The following is a 16,825-nucleotide window of genomic DNA, read 5'->3' on the forward strand; positions in this document are numbered from 1 at the left end:
AGTTTCTGACAGAGATAGACCTTTTTGTTAAAGAGTAAGATCATTTTGGTTCAACCAGAAGCAGCCTCTATATAGCTCTCTTCAAAGCCAGCAGAATCCATTGACAAAACGGGAGCTGCTGGTCTCCTGCTGCCTCAATCGATTAGTTTATATCGTGTGATTTTGCCGTTTGTATTTTGGTTTAGTACAATTTCGGTTGTTAATATTACTATCACTTTAAACTCAAAACACATTTTCAACAGGACCAAAATAAAATTCTTTATGTAATGACATTGATATAATTGGCTATTTAAAAGATAGAAAAAAAATAACAGAATAATTTAGGTAAATTATCCCTCTGATGTGGCTTAATGAAAACAAACAGCTAGCTGCCAATTTCTAATGGGCCATCTTTCATCTGAATGGACACAAAGACTTTAAACCCACATCTTATTGAGCAGTCCAATTGAAAATTCACAGATTTGGCCAAATTTTGAAGACGAGACAAAAACCTGCCAACAAACCCTTCAGATATCTATGCACCCACTGGCACACGCTGCCAATTAGCATGATCTCGAAAGCGCTAATGGAATCTTGAGCAGTAATAAAAGTAAATAATTAAATTAAAGGAACCCTTGTATCATTGTTTGCTGTATTCAGGCCCATTAGGACCTCCAGTATTCTCATGGTAATCTAATGTTTGGGTTTTTTGTGTTCACATAATGAATTCTGTGTTTTTCCTCCAAACAGTGTTGTTCAGACATTTGTGTAGGTGCTGGCAGAGAAACAAAGACGTACATTAGGACCCATTGTCCCCTGTGATTATTAAAGTAAACAGAAATACTGAAGGGGTACCATACACAGCTGCACACACTTGAGCCTGTGTTTGTGAAGTGGGAGAAAGGGCCGATCAACCCTCAAGACTTTGTCAGAGATGATCCCATTATTTGGGGCTTCTCAAGAGCCGAGCGAGCGGTAGGCTGGCTAATGAGGCTTTGAAGATCAGTCTTTGGCACAGAATTCAACTGCAGCAGAGAACTCGGGAGCAAAATAGATTTGGCACGAGATGAAATGCTCCAGCCAAGATCGATCATGAAGATCCCTGCCTCGGCCTTGTGCTTGTATTTTGCCGTCATCGTGTTTCTGAGTCGTTTTCAAAGTATGTTGTTAGAAGATGGAAGTTAAGGTGAAATGTGTAGTCAACAGGTTCTCTGGTGCAGTGTATGCTTTGGTTTACACAAACCATCACAGGGCTGCAGCTAACTTATTGTTAACAGCTGTTTGGTCTTTACAACTTCAAAAAATAGTGAAAAATGTCCATCACAAGTTCCCAGAGCCCAATATGACATCTTCCAATGTCTTGTGTGTACAACAATCCTACGGCTACACATAACGATCATTTTTGGATTGTTTTTTTTTGGTCTATAAATGTCGATCGTATTTCTCATAGCTAAAGATGCTTCAAATGTCTTGTTTTGTCCACAACCCAAAGATGGTCAGTTTACTGTCAAAGTGAAGGAAAGAAACCAGAAAATATTCACATTTAGAGAAGCTGGAATCAGAAATTTGACTTTTCTTGAAAAACGAACCCAGTTATCAATTATCAAAATTGTTAATTTAATAGTCGACAACTAATCAATTAATCATTGCAACTCAAACAATTATAATCAAGAGATTTAATTTATGATTAAATAAGACACACTTAGGAGGAAATCTGGAAACAACATTTTGCTTGAAACGTAGCTTAAATGATTAACAGACTATCAAAATTGTTGCAGATTGATGGATTAGTCAATTGATAAATTAATCAACCAATCGTTTCAGATCAAATAAATCACTGTTGAACTAATAGTAATACAGCAAATATGTATAAAGTAAAATAATTATGCAAGACAAAAGCTTTAGTACATAAAATTCTTGAGATGTTTAATGTTTAAAATTGCTTCTTTAAATAGATACAAGTATTTTATGTATAGGATAGTACAATGAAAACCCAACAGTGGAGCTCAACATAAAAACCTGCTACCAGATGTGCGTTTTGAACATTACTCCAAACATTCTGCTCCAAAAGTAACAATAAGTACATAAAAAAAAAAAAAATAGTGTCTGCTCTGTGTTTTGTACAGTTTCTGTGAATGAACAGTGAAATCATGTGGGACTGTTTTACTAAGAGCTCTTAACAGTTTGATCAACATTTTCAGATTTCGATGGTCAAAGTATCTGCCTGGCAGGTTCAACACAAATTAAAATAAAAAGACAGGACGTACATGACTGTGTGAAGCAGGAATATGACTGAACAGTCGCTGATTCCAGACGTTTGCAGCAAACAAAGATATCAGTCAATCCTGTGTTAACATTCAAAACATCTTGAACTAATCTGAGTGAGCTCTGCTTGGCCCTGCTGTGGAAAAACTGGCTCAGGAGCACCAACTAATGAGCAGGGGAGAATATCATGCAGCCAACTGTTGCCTGGAGAAGCCATTTTGTTTCATGGTTACACAACTGTGACAAGCGAGTGTTTATCTACTGCAAGAGGACATGGGCATAATAACACCCATGAATGAGTTATCTTTAACATTTTAAGCCTGTTTTTTTTTACGCGTTATGTAATGTCTACAGGTAATACCACGTTTTGAGCTCCATACAGAGTTTGGAACACAACCTCAGTGTCCCGCTGCAGTCTGGCTGAACAGTTAAAAAAGACAACAGTAGTTGTGGTTGTGTTTGGCGATTTTGTGCGACTTGTGCGTTATTTTATTCAGCCGAGCTATCTTTAAATGAGAGTAATGTTTCAGTAGAGACTTCACATGTCCAGAAGCAGCACTCGTGGATCTTCCACCACCGCTTTGATCTTGCGTAAGAAAGTGACCGCTTCTCTGCCGTCAACCAGTCGGTGGTCGTACGTCAGCGCCACATACATCATGGGCCGGATCTCGACCTGTCAAAGCAGAAAGAAGTTTTTCATTGTTAGATGAACAATTTGTTTCTGTATTTGTTTCTGATAATTGTGGACACACAATTCTCACCTGGCCATTGATGGCCACAGGTCGGTCGAAGATGCCGTGCATGCCCAGGATGGCAGACTGTGGGGGGTTGATGATGGGTGTACCAAACATGGAGCCAAACACGCCGCCGTTGCTGATGGTAAAGGTGCCTCCGTCCATATCTTCAACAGCAAGCTCATTTTTACGAGCCTGAGGCAGACAGCAAGGATTTTCTCATTTTTGTGAAGTAAATCGATTTCAGCTTATTCAAAAATCGAGGACAGATTGTTCATCATAGTTTTAAAAACAGTAGTTATCTCGCACAAAGCTTTTACCTTTTCTCCCAGTGCATTAATGGTTTTCTCGATGTCAGCGAAGTTCATGGTCTCAACATTACGGATCACTGGTACAACGAGCCCCTAAACAAATGCATGATGTTCAAGTGTATTAAATATTATTGAGCATATAGCAGCAAAAGTTTTTCTACAAAAAAATGTAGAGCTTAAAGTCTCACCTTTGGTGTTGCCACAGCAACACTGATGTCTACGTAATCCCTGTAGACAATCTCTTTGGTTGTGTCATCGATAACTGTAGTTGAAAACAATTTGGGATTCAATTTTGTGAAAAAGAAATGTAAAAAGTATAATATTTGGCTATGTCTGCTACACAACAGAGAGAAAAGTTACATTTTAAGCAAAAATAAAACATGGAAGTCAAGTGCACGTTGTCTTACCGCCATTGACAGCAGGTTGGTCAGTCAGAGCGTGTGCTGCAGCCTTCACAAACGCAGACATAAAACCCAGTTTGATGTTGTGCTTCTTTAAGAAAGCATCCTTGTGGATTTTCCTCATCTCCTGAATGTTGCTGAAGCAAAATTGACAATATATTAGCGTATTTGTTTAAAAAGAGAAGCCTCTTGAGTCAGATAAATACGATGATCACAGTGTGACACTGGGGTGCAAATTACACACTTCTGCCATGAAACGTGAGTCAGGTTCGTTTGTAGTGAGGCTTGTAATTCTTACTGGCTGGATCAATGCAAATACCAGGAAGAGAGTTGGAATAATCTTTTCGAGAGCAGCCGTGGCTCACCTCATGTCCACCTCGTTGAAGGTGGTCAACATGGCGCAGGTGTTCTGAGCCTCCTTTAACCTCTGAGCGATCCTCAATCTCATACGGTTCATCTTCACCTGAAGGAAAACAAATTATCTGTGAAACATTGCCTTTAATATTTTTATATTAATATATTAAAGAAACAAAAAACACTAATGAAACACAACATGTGTGTTTTACCCTGTTTTCTCCTCTGACTCCTGCTGGTGGAGGAGCTGGTGCTGGAGCAGTGGGCTTCACAGCAGAAGCTTGATGGAGAGGGAAATACAGAGTGTGACATTGAGATCCAAAAGCAGATCTGACTGCACAACAATAATAATAATAGTAATAATAATAAATGCCTTCTGCAGAATGTAGATTTATATGCAAGAGAAGGAAACATACCAGGTTTGGCTTGGATAGGCTGTGGTGGCACTGGGGGCACTGGAGGCATGGCAGTGGGGGTTGAAGCTGGAGGTGGAGTTGGTGGAGGTGGAGGGGCTGCAGCCGGTGCTTCTGCCGCTGGGGAGGGAGCGGCTTTGGCAGCAACAGCTGAGGAAACAGAGGTAACAAATGTAGTTTGGGTTTAACAATTCACAAAATACACATTTTGTATCAATGTGTTTACATTTTAAATCATATATTTTTATTAATTTGGGGCATAGTTATTATAGTAGAAGTCCTTGTTTTTGTTTTTTTATCGTTTCAAAACATTTATTAGGTTCTCAGCATCAACAATCATTGGGTTTTTGTTAAAAGAAAAGAAAAAAGAATTTCTATTTAACAAAGTCAAATATCAAAACTGTGCTGAAATGACATCAGCATATAAAAACTTGCACATTTGATTAATGCAGTTATTAAGTGATAACTGTTCACCTCCTTTCCGGAGTTTGAAAAGGGGCGTTCCTCCTTCTACCTTCCCTCCGTCAGGCACCAGCAGTTCCTCAATGACTCCAGCAGCTGGAGAGGGGACCTGTACTGATGTCTGGAACAACAAAATACAAACGTTTAGAGAATTTCCTCTCTTTTTTCTGTTAAAGGAAAACAGAGGATTTGGTCCTGCTCGTTCATACCTTGTCAGTCTCAATTTCACACACCACTTCATCTTCTGTCACCGAGTCGCCCACGGCTAAAACAATGAAAGAACACGCATTTCAACATTTGGCTCATTGGTGATACAATATGGGACGCCAGCACCTCTGAAGCACTGACAATATTTAGCCTATAAGTTGATTTATACCAACCTTTCTCCCACCTCACATCTCCCTCTGAAACAGATTCTGCGAATGCAGGAGTTTTGACTGTGACTACCTCATCTCCTGCACGGAAAACAAAACAACAGCTGCTGTGAGTTAAACGCTGAGCAGAGTCAACGTCAGTTCATAATGCTGAGGATTGTTGCAACACATACTGTGAACAGCAGACGTCTTGAAGTATCTGATGTGGAAGACGTTCGATGATGATGGAAATTCACATCTAAAAGACAGGGAGGAAAAGTATTTTTAGACAAATCTTACACTGACAGAGCGTCATTGTGCTGACAAGTTTCTCTACATGAAGTGGTTACTGAATGGCATTCAAAGACAGACAAAACAATGGGAGAAAGCACTTACGGCTGAGAGTTCCTGTAAATGAGCCGGCTGCAGACAGACAGGCCTGAAGATTAAAAAAAGGAGAGGGAGAGAGAGAAGAAAGAAAATCAACCAAAGCTGTAACTACTGCTTCTCCTGAGGCTCCAACATGAGACATGAGTGGAGTTCTCTCAAAGCTGCAGTTAACCACTTGCGGTATCCTGAGGCATCTCAGCCATTCATGAAGCATTACTAATTCTGTTTTGGATGATCCACTCTTAGAGCTTGTTTTTTTACGAGCAATAAACTAAAGACTGCAGTCTTAGATGCAGCTTTATTGATGCGGTCCCTCAAATCCAAATCTAAAAGATCTAATCTACTTAGTTAGACGCACACTTACCTGATACACTTTGTCGGACGAGCACATTATTGGCCTGAAAAGATAAAAAGAAAAAATCAGTTTCACATGTATCTAATTATATCTCATGTTGGCAGCTTTTAAAATCACATTAGTGTAAACTGAGATTAAAAACACATGTCTTAACGTTGAAAGAGCGCACCAAAACATAGCCTGCTTTCCCTTTAAATCTAGTTAAATCTTTGGGGCCTACTTAATCTGCTCTTGTAACCTTTAAGTCTTCTAAATTATCAGATTAATCTCGCTTTTAAAAACTTGCTGTGCAGTTTATCTCGCCTGACACGAAGCCAACTCATTTGGGTTGCAACTAACGTTTATTTTCATTATCAATTAATGTACGGACCATTTTTTCTATAAATGCCAATAAAATAGTGGTAAATGCCCAACACAATTTCCCAGAGCCAACGTGGACAAAACAGCTTCCTAGTGTCAAACTCTGCACATGCATCATTCAACACAGTCACAGACTGACTAAGTTTACCACAAGAGGAAATGCAAGATCTGGGAGGCTTATACCAAAGGGGACCTTGATTGATTGTTATGAATCAAAGAGAAAATTCAGATCTCAGTATGTACATCTCAATGACTCACACAACTACTACCAATAGTATAATAATAGCTTTCACTTTAACAAAGGGATTTTCCAATGCTGACAAAACCAGGCTGCTGTAAAGTGAACTACGCTGCATGGCTGTATGTTATGAGTCACTTGTGTGGGTACTTTGAGGGCAGCGCCTCTCGTGAAGAAGCCCTCTAGCTCTGGATGGTTGTCTGGCGGTGTCGGTTACAATCGTAACGCAGTATGTGGGACGCCAGAGGAGGGTGGAGTTCTCAGAAATGGACCTCATCATCTACAGTGAATGAACGCATGTGCGAGCATGCAGCCGTGAAGTACTTGTTCGTACTCTCACAGGGACAACCCGTGCGGAGAGTACAACAACAACACACTGGCCGATGAATCACTCTGACTTCGGTCTTCTTCTCCAGATGGATTCTTTCACAAGATCACAAGGTTATTAGGTGAAAGTACTGCAGGATAATTCAACCGCCGTGCAATAAATCATACCTTCATTAAGGTTGTAATGTTCAGGTTTTAGAGGCGTTAATTATCTTTATGGTGGCTGTAGTTTGTGGCGCTGCTGGACAGAGATGTATTGGACGGAGAGATGCTTCTGTTATTAAGCCAATCCATATTGCAATAGAAGTGGTGGACACAATAATAGAAACACCAGTCGGTAGGGACAGTGCAACAGCACCAGAAACTGCAGCCACCAAAATGACTGACATTGTAACCTTCATGAATGTACTGCAGAGCTGTCGTTTTAGACTGCATTACTTTCAGCCAAGTGTACCTAATAAACTACCAACTGTGAAAATAATACATTAGCAGCAGTGTAGTTTCTCTTAAGTAGGGAGATGTGAAACTCATATCAGCTCTGACAAGACACATAAGTTAGTACCCTCAGCTTTACTACTGCTCAGCACTGTCAAGACATCTGAACCTGTGAGGGCAAAGTCACGTTACCCCCTCAAGGCACATACATGTCTAACATAACACAGGCTATTTCTATCAGGTCAGCTGCACACACCTACATCTTAAGCTTACAGGGCACCATAGCATGCAATCATTGGCCTGTCACGACCGCTTTGTGTAGTGTCAAGCCAGTTACAGAGATTATTGTTGAGTAAACAATAAGATAGCTTGAAGGGGACAGATGTTTTAGTTTTTTTGGTTTGTTAGCTAGTCATGTTATTACCTCCAGGCTAAAGCTAACAGTAAGTGCAACTTTTATCTTCAATTAAAACCTCTTTTAAATAGTCAGACATTTATCGTCATACTGTCCTCGGCTCCTTCTCAAACTTTGGGCTCACCAGCAGACTCTGAAGCTGTCAGGGTCTGTCTGCCCTTGGTAAGTGAGGCCCTACTACACAAGCTAACGTCTGCTGAAAGCTAGCTAACAGCTAGCTTTTTTTAATCCGTCCGGACCGTTTCAGAGTCAGCACACAGGCTCAGTTCACTGATTATTTCTTCTTTTTTTTTTTTTTACCAACCTACCTGGCTCACCGCTGACAGAGAACGGCCTACCGTCCGGGATAGACATCTGGATCGTGATAACATAGCGCTAGCTGGCGGCTGTGTCCCTTCCTTGGCAGCGGTTGAAGGAGCGGTACGGAAGCTCGCTGCTCCCAGGAGCCGGGGCGGTGCGAGTGGGAGGAACCACTGCGGCTGGCCGAGAGGGGGGGGCGGGCTGTCGGAAAGTGGAAGCTGAGAGCGGAACTGAGTAAAAATCACGCTGAACACCATAAACTACAGCCTGGTATTTTAAATAGGGCGAATTAAAAAAGTGATTTCTTTCCGCGATAAAATAAAAACATTAATTGAAAGGGAACAGGACTGTACCATTATCTGAATCCATACTTTTAATCATCAAATATATTTTCACAACAGGGACAACAGCAATGATCCGATAAAAGGATAATAAATGGATACAATTGAAAGTGAAAACTCAACATGTATGCCTATACTAGTCAATTAACAGTGGGTTGTCCGGTTCAAATGAAATATTGAATGGTATTATGTGCAGGTAGGGGTGGGATAGGTCAGGATGTTAGACCACACCCCCTGGTTTGTGGAGGAGCTGTCAGATGGACCAGTACAAATACTTGAGTCTCTTCTCCTCCTGCAGGCTCCAGACCTGCAGCCTCCTCGGGGTCCTCTTCGACAGGCAACAGGTGGGTTGTGACTGTATGATATTGTATGATTGTTATCATCAAAGCTGCAGGTTTTTAGTTTTCACTCTGTTTTCACATCAGACAGAGACGGTAGGATGGTTTTCTCAACAGATGTAATAATCTACAACACTGATAAGTTGAATCAGTTGCTTGAATGAAATAAATAGCCAGGAAAAAGCTTTTTATTGTTGTTAGTGTTTATCTGCAAGGCAGTTTAGATCCGTATTGGTTTCCATTGTTACTATTTCGTTTAGGTTTTTCATTTCTTACAACACCTGCATTGCATAATTAATACATCATTAAGTGTTTTTCTTCTTCTTCTTCTTAACCCAACAGGCATGAATTCAAGTATCTGGAGCAAAGCTATGTATTCTTCCAGCAACATATGCCCTGACGGCTGCACTGCCGAGCACCTCTCCTCTTTTCGACCTGATCCCATGCAGTCAAATTCAGATGTGTCAGGTCCTCCTGTGACCTTACACGAAGACATGGAGAACATAAAAATGCTACCAGAGAGTGATTATTACAGTAGCAGTGCTGCTGGTTCAGCTTCGATCTTTTCCAGCCAGATGGAGCTCAACGCATCCAGAGACACTGGACATTTATCCACAAGAAGGCATCCATCTCCTGCATCCAGTTCTTGCGGCCACCATGACTGCGGCCATCAAGCAAAGCGAGCAAGAGTAGAAAATATCATTAAAGGCATGACCGGCTCTCCTGGTATGCAGGGCTCAGACGTGACGATAAATCAGCATGAGGAGTCAGACGGCATGCAGGAAAACAAAAGGATTCAGGAACTTCCTTTACATCAGGAAAGAAGTGGATCTGGCAACGCAAGCCACAGCCAGATGACAAGAAAGCTGCTTCAGAGTCAGCATCAGCACCTCAGACAGCTCAGGACAAGATTCAACCATGTGGATGGAGGAACCGACACTACTGACAGTAGTAACGAAGAGAAATATCCCACCTGGACCAATTCTCCGGAAATATCTCCAAGGGACACATGTACAGATTCATACAGAGAGTTTGAGAGCAGCTCAAGTAGAAAATATCAAGGATGGAAGAAGGTGAAGCTGATGAACTACTTCCAATCCAAACCTGAGAGAATAAAACTAATGGCAGATGTTTTAAAGTACGAACTGTCCAGAGCTGTCAGTATGAGCGTCGACTCTATTTTCCAAAGCATGCCGCTTCTACAGACATCAGCAAACGATGAGGGGAAATTAAGGACTGATGTGCCTCTTCAGTCATCAGTTTGCAAAGATAAAAAAGTAACACTTTCATGTTGTGGGGACGCAGAGGTGCAACTCCCAGATGTTCAAACTGAAGCTCTGTCTCTGGTCGTGCAAAAGCCTCAACCTAAAAGGGCAGACAAATTCATCCTCAAATCCAGATTAAGAGCTCACCAGCGTCCCAAACCTCCGATCCCCTTCAGTTATGACTCTGCTCTGCATGAAGAAGAGCCGTCAGAGAAGAATCAGAACACCACCTGCCAACATGCCCTCAGATGCTTGCAAGATGGATGCTCCGAAGTCGGTCAAGCAAAGTTCGAGACGTTCGACGCACATTGGAATTCGGTCAAAGTGCGATCGAAGGTCAACTCTCGATCTGCGAGAAGCCCACAGACTCGTACTGTGTCGATGGATCCCGTGCTTTTGCAAGGCATGTGCCTCCCTCACGTCAAGGTTGAGTCCGACAGCCTGGTGAAGAACAACCTGTACATACTGAATGTATCCTTTACAAGTGTCTATACTGATGTAGTCCAATATTTCATCCTTAATTTTGTTTTCTTGCGCCTTAAGGTAGCAATCAGCAATGACCAAAAATGTTTGATGTCTCTTTCCTTATTGTTGCTTCAGAAGCAGCCGCCTTTAGACATCATCAAGTACAATCCATTCTGTTGGTTCAATTTTCAACACCTTACAGAATACAACAAATACTCTTTGATCTTCCAAACTTTGAACTAAATTGCAGTCTCTCTCAATTTGTCTGGCCTTGTAATGATTTCTTGGAGAAAAAAATTGCTTTCCTGCCTCAATTATAAAGAAAACTCATTGTGTCTCGTATGTCCAGGATGTATGTTTTTTTTTAATCCTTAACACTGGTGCATTTAGGAGGGTCTGACCACAAATCATCTGAAGAAAGCAAAGCTTATGTTCTTCTACACTCGCTACCCGAGCTCTCTGGTACTGAAGATGTGTTTCCATGATGTGCAGGTGAGAAAATAATAAAATAATGAGCACTAGCACAGTTCATTTTCATGAATTATATTTACAAAACATGACCTAGTTTCATTGTAAAAAAATACAGATGTTTAACATTCATCAGAATCTTGGGAAAGTTAATGTATTTTGCATTCAAGAACACATTTATTGCTGTTTCTGAGAAAAAGAAATCTTTAACCTAAACCAAAAAGCATTGTGAAAATGTCCATGGTTTTTAAACCAGCTGTATGCATTCATAATGCATCCCTGTCACTACATAATAAAGGATCAGTTCCAAACAAGTTCTTGCTTTTTGATTTTTATTCGTCAACAGCATCATGATCAAGCAATCAGATCAGAATTAACAGCTTTACATCACTATTGCATTTCTGTAAAACAACATTTGCAAAAGGGAAACACAGATGTGATGAAATAGTTTATTCATGTTTTATATTTTTAAATTAACATGTAAAACACGTTAAGCAGCTTCTCTCTCACATAACGACACATTAATTACAGTTTATTAGATACAGGGACAACGTGGACTCACTTACCTGTTTGTCTGTTACGTCCTCAGTTCACGCGATGCATCACCTCTCAGCTCATCAAATGGTTCAGCAACTTCAGGGAGTTTTACTACATCCAGATGGAGAAGTTTGCCCGACACGCTCTGATTGATGGAGTGGCCGACGTGAGGAGTCTGACTGTGGGGAGAGAATCAGAACTCTTTAGAGCTCTCAACATGCACTACAACAAAGCCAATGACTTCCAGGTAACTGATACCGCACACTACAATTATTGTTCCTCTACTCAAAGATTTTATCACTCAGCTAATTTTGATGTATTTTCTGCTTTCACTGAGGTCATTTTATTCTCAGTTTGATCATGTGCATGATTCACTTTTGTTGGGTGTGTGTTGTATTTTATATTTCTTAATATAAATACCAAAGACTAAAATGATTTTCAATCTGTCCACTTCACTGCATTTGCACATTATCATTTGTAGTTGGTATAAATTTCAAGAGAGATCAATAACGGACAGGTACAAGATTACTTTAATATGTCTTGATGATATTTTATAGGTTATATAAATCACGTGTGAATTGCTTTTGTAATGTATGCTATTTACCGCAAGTATAGAGGTGAAGAACAAGCAATAACAATTTAAAAGGATGCTTCAATAACACCAGAGGTCCTGCATGTATTAACACTCTATATTTGATATGTCAGCACATACAGACAATTATAGATATAGATATAACAGAAACCTCAAAAATTCATTTGTGCTCAGTAGGTAATATTTAAAATTTATCGATTTTTATTTTTACATTTAATTATTTTTTAAAAACTTTTCCAACATGTGAATTTAATCACATTGTAATATGTTTTTTCTTCTTTCTTCGGTCGACCATAACTTCATAAAGCCAGTAATAAGTTTTGTAAGTCAACTCTCAGCAGAATAAAGCCTAATCTCTGAGGGACACAGTGTATTCATGTGCATGGATACATGCTGTAATTAATGGTGAGCGAGTCATTGTGATCAGCATTTCTTCCTTATTGATAATGCAGTTAAATACTGCTCATGTTTACCTGTTTGTACGCACACTGATCACAGCCGGTCAGTCAATACATTCACCGACTTACATGTACTCTTCCACACAGACTGACACATTTTTGACATACAGTAACAAAGCTTTAATGTTAATTGTAGCACAACTACTGTAACACACCATGATAATACAGCAGTAAGACGTATCAGAAGACAGTGAGACTGAAGATGAGTTTTAGAAGAGAAAACTCTCAGACGGAGAACTTAAAATGATCTTAAATGAGGAGTTACAGCAAAAACGAAAAGAAGTATTTATTAATTTAATTACTTATAAAAGTAAATACCGTCAAAATGAACACAGATGATTAACACAGGCTGGCTGACTTAAATGCATGACTTAAAGAAGAATACTATTAAGTCCATGCCACAATGAGTATGTTGTGTCATTAGTTCTTCTCTACTGTAAAGTTTGAATATTTACCACTATTAGTTTTAGAGAAAATATTCAAAATGTCACCTTGATTTGTTTTTATTTCCAGTCATGTGTTGTAACATTTTTGTGTTCAATATTTTATTTACAGTGTAAAAACTGAGAGGTGGACTTGTTTTAGTGGCAGCTGTGATATGAAAATGGCACCTCTCGGCGTTTAACTTTATATTATGTTTTAGGAAATTCAAATTCATGCAAGATAAAAATCTAAATTTGACCTGGAGGAGAATGTCGATTCAATTTAATAAATATCTTAAATATATTTTTATGGCATGTATTTTTTGTGAAATGTGCAATAAGGCAAAAAGTACTCACTTTAACAAGAGGTGATTTGCTTGAACATGGTGTCTGAAGAGTTAACTACATTAAATGTCTTTTTATTCTAACATAGAACTCATTTTAATACACGTCACGATCACACATTTTGATGATACAATTAATTAATTATGCATTATTCAATTGGACCCAGATGATCAGCAAAAATGGATGGATAGATTCAAATGAAACTGATGAATAATTCTAATTTCATTTCATTTGATGGTGAAATCAACACTTGTTCATTAGGAGTCACTGATCTTAAGAAATCCTCAAGTATTTTTGACGAATTTCTCTCAAGTGAAAATTGAGATCATTATGTGATAACGCTCAGCATGAAATGTCAAAGATGTCGGGTCAGAAACAATTACACAAAATCAGTACAAAAATTCAAACGCAATGAGCCAATACAAATGGGTAAGCTGTTGTAATATCACCATCTGCTATGGTTCGGTTTTCTGATAAGTTGTAGAGACATTAAACCTTCAACTCTGCTTCAAGGGACAGGAGTCAAAAACAGCAGGGCAGGAGGAATAAAGAGCAGAAAGAGGATCTGGAGACTGTCTTTGTCAACTTTGGTAGCATTATTAACTGAAGGTGCTGAAAGAAGAATTCAGCTCTCGGACCTACAGTGAAAATGATTTTTGGAGGTTTTGACTGCATTATAGATAAAAAATGCTTTTGCTTGTAGATCACTCCCTTTTTTTTTGCCAAATGGGATCAAATTTTACACATTGAATTGAACATGACCGTTGAACATGTGACAAAAATTTCCGTCAAACCTGAACAGCTAATTATGAGATATAAACGTCTGGAATCAGTGACTCCCCCTAGTGGCAGAATACCTCCAGACAGCTAGGCTAGGCGTTAGCATCCAAACACGTGCACCATGTTTGGTTCCAATGGCTTAAGCCACCTGTGAATGTGTTTCGTGAGGTCACAGTAACCTCGACCTATGACCACTAAATTTTAATCAGTTCATCCTTTTCGTGAAAGTGGGCATTTTTTCCGCCAAATTTGAAGTAATTCCCTTGAGGCATCCCTGGGATATCACATTCACAAGAAAGAAACGTAGTTACGTACATCTTCCATTCTTTTAAATACACGTATTGACAATGCTAAAACATATCGTCGACCACAGCTGTCGCATGAAATGAGGCATAAACAAAAGGGAAAAAAATAAATTGGTGTTTACAAGTTATTGTAAATCAAAAACAAAACTTAAGAACTGATTCTGCCACCTTATTTACATCTATCTATATATTTGATAAGTCAGCTGATATTAGTGAACTGCATACATCTGTATCTGCGTACGTCAGCTAATAAAGGGCAAGAATGGAGGATTGACGATTTCATAGACAGGAAACTTTCAGAAAAGACTAAGAACATTAAAAACCATTTCAGGCTATTTTACTTTGCCTTACAAAAAATGCTCTTGTCTGAAAGTGTGTGGGACCCCTACTCTCACTTGTTTAGTTTCCAGACCAGTGACTCCAGGTGAGTGTTACCATTCTGGAAAAGGTTATGTTGGCAAGTAGGGAATCACACAGTATTACATCTGAACAGCACATGTGCAGTGTCTCCTCATGTACTGAAAGGTCTTTGACAGTGGACTGTTGTCATTTTGACCCATGACTTACCTTGATTTGCTCAGCTCGATTCTACTTATCTCAAATATAATGTCAATCTACAATACAAACACACATTACACTGGTGCATCAACAATATAGGTTAAAGGTATGGCAGCTAATGTCTTTAATCTTCTGTGGATTCACAGGTACCTGACAGATTCCTGGAAGTCGCTGAGATTACACTGAGAGAATTTTACGTTGCCATTTCAGTGGGCAAGGATCGTGATCCATCATGGAAGAAAGCAATCTACAAGGTGATCTGTAAACTGGACAGTGATGTACCTGCTGAATTCAAAAATCATCACTCTGGATGATCACCAATCAGAAGACCACGTGTGCCACAGTGGTTAATGTCACAATGTGGACTTACTCGTGTCTTGATTAGAAAAATATTTTGTTTAATGAAGAACTTGCTATATTGTAAAAAAGGTAAGATCGGCTGGGTTTATCAAAGGCATCATGTGGTAGTTTTAGATTTGTATTTTGCTACATCAGTCATACGATGTAGCAATAATACATTTTGTATGATTGTCAAACAGACTTTACAGTCACCAAGTGCAACACAACACATTCGTGTTAGAGCAGCATTTTTTAAATAAGCACAAAACAAGGTCCACACCAGTTAATAAAAATGTTTAATATTCAGCAGTACAGGATATATAAAATGCAAAGTACATACATTCTTTAATGAGTGAATGAGTATTTAACCGTCTTATCTTTCATTTTGCTTAAAGTAAAACAGTGTTTCTGTCTCTCTTCCATACGTACCATGAAGCTCCATCCATCCATCTAAATGATATACTGTGGCCAGCTGTCCAAATCAAACATGCTCTTCATCAGTGGTTCTGTCTTCGATCAGAACTGATGATCTTTGCTTCGTCTTCAGTTGTTGATAATCCAGATTAAAATCTTCGTGTGTTAAAATTCTGAACCTTTTGCTTCACAAGTGCAAAGTTGGTACATAAAATATGTATTTCAGAAAGTAAATATACATCTGCTTACATTGCCTTTTATTAACCATGATGATCATACTCAGTAAGACCGAATTTGGTTCCTTGGTATAAATTATATGAAATGTGCACACAGGTATCTGCACTGAACCGTTTGTAATGAAATTTCTCAGAGAACTGCAGCAATGGACAAGAACTACTTCAATGTGGGATATTTTCTTTTAAATGATGAGTCAGAACAAGGGTCAAACAGGCAAATTCTGGTACACGTGTGCCACTGTATGTTTAAAAAATATTGCTCTAAGCAAGAGCATATATTTTTTATAAAACATCTTTTTAACTAGAAGATTGTCCACAAATATGCGTGCAGCCAATTCTCAGCTTGTTTTAAAGTTGGACAGACTTGTCAAACATTAAATTTTTACTTTACTTTCCCGTCGTTCAACGTAACAAATTTGGTATCATTGGAAATTGAGAGTTCTTGACAACTTCTTGCACAATGGGACAGTCTTGCATCTTGAGCTTTTTTTCACATTTACTACAACGCTCTGATGATACCTTCCAGGTTATAAACAGTGAGGTCAGTCCTGCAAACACACACTTCAATACACACCATCTTCTGACAATCGCTAACTCATTTAAACCACAAGTTGAACCAAAGACAATTCTGCAACAAGCACATACTTATTTCGCTTAGGACTTAAATTGGCACCTTCTTATTAAGTGCAATTGCTTGGTATTATAATTTAAGCCAACAGAAAAGAGTGGACATTTCACACGTACATGAAAACACACATTATATGATGTTACCGTTTATTTTCTGTCTAACTTACATTCTCCAAATTTAACCATATACAGTGTTAGACCTGATTACAGTCATTCAAATTCTATATTGTTTTGTCTGCATTT

General features: G+C 39.0%; 2 protein-coding genes across 2 annotated transcripts; one reads left to right on the forward strand and one right to left on the reverse strand.

The window, feature by feature from the left end:
* Window positions 1–1,879: 1,879 nt before the first annotated feature.
* LOC141018438 (dihydrolipoyllysine-residue succinyltransferase component of 2-oxoglutarate dehydrogenase complex, mitochondrial-like) lies at window positions 1,880–8,275 on the reverse strand. The gene is made up of 15 exons (XM_073493412.1): window positions 8,101–8,275; window positions 6,027–6,060; window positions 5,669–5,711; window positions 5,467–5,531; window positions 5,300–5,374; window positions 5,129–5,184; window positions 4,932–5,040; window positions 4,461–4,607; window positions 4,257–4,324; window positions 4,056–4,153; window positions 3,697–3,827; window positions 3,478–3,551; window positions 3,299–3,382; window positions 3,006–3,173; window positions 1,880–2,917 (listed from the first exon to the last, which is right to left on the reverse strand). Exons 1-15 carry the CDS (start codon window positions 8,161–8,163, stop codon window positions 2,783–2,785), a joined length of 1,350 nt encoding a protein of 449 aa, XP_073349513.1. The 5' UTR covers window positions 8,164–8,275; the 3' UTR covers window positions 1,880–2,782.
* Window positions 8,276–8,650: 375 nt separating this feature from the next.
* Window positions 8,651–15,280, forward strand: LOC141017735 (prospero homeobox protein 2-like). Its single transcript, XM_073492466.1, has 5 exons — window positions 8,651–8,777; window positions 9,114–10,507; window positions 10,892–10,993; window positions 11,559–11,753; window positions 15,113–15,280. The coding sequence occupies exons 1-5, from the start codon at window positions 8,651–8,653 to the stop codon at window positions 15,278–15,280; spliced, it is 1,986 nt and encodes a 661-aa protein (XP_073348567.1).
* Window positions 15,281–16,825: the final 1,545 nt, after the last annotated feature.

This window comes from Pagrus major, chromosome 22 (genome assembly GCF_040436345.1).
Source record: "Pagrus major chromosome 22, Pma_NU_1.0".
NCBI lineage: Eukaryota > Metazoa > Chordata > Actinopteri > Spariformes > Sparidae > Pagrus > Pagrus major.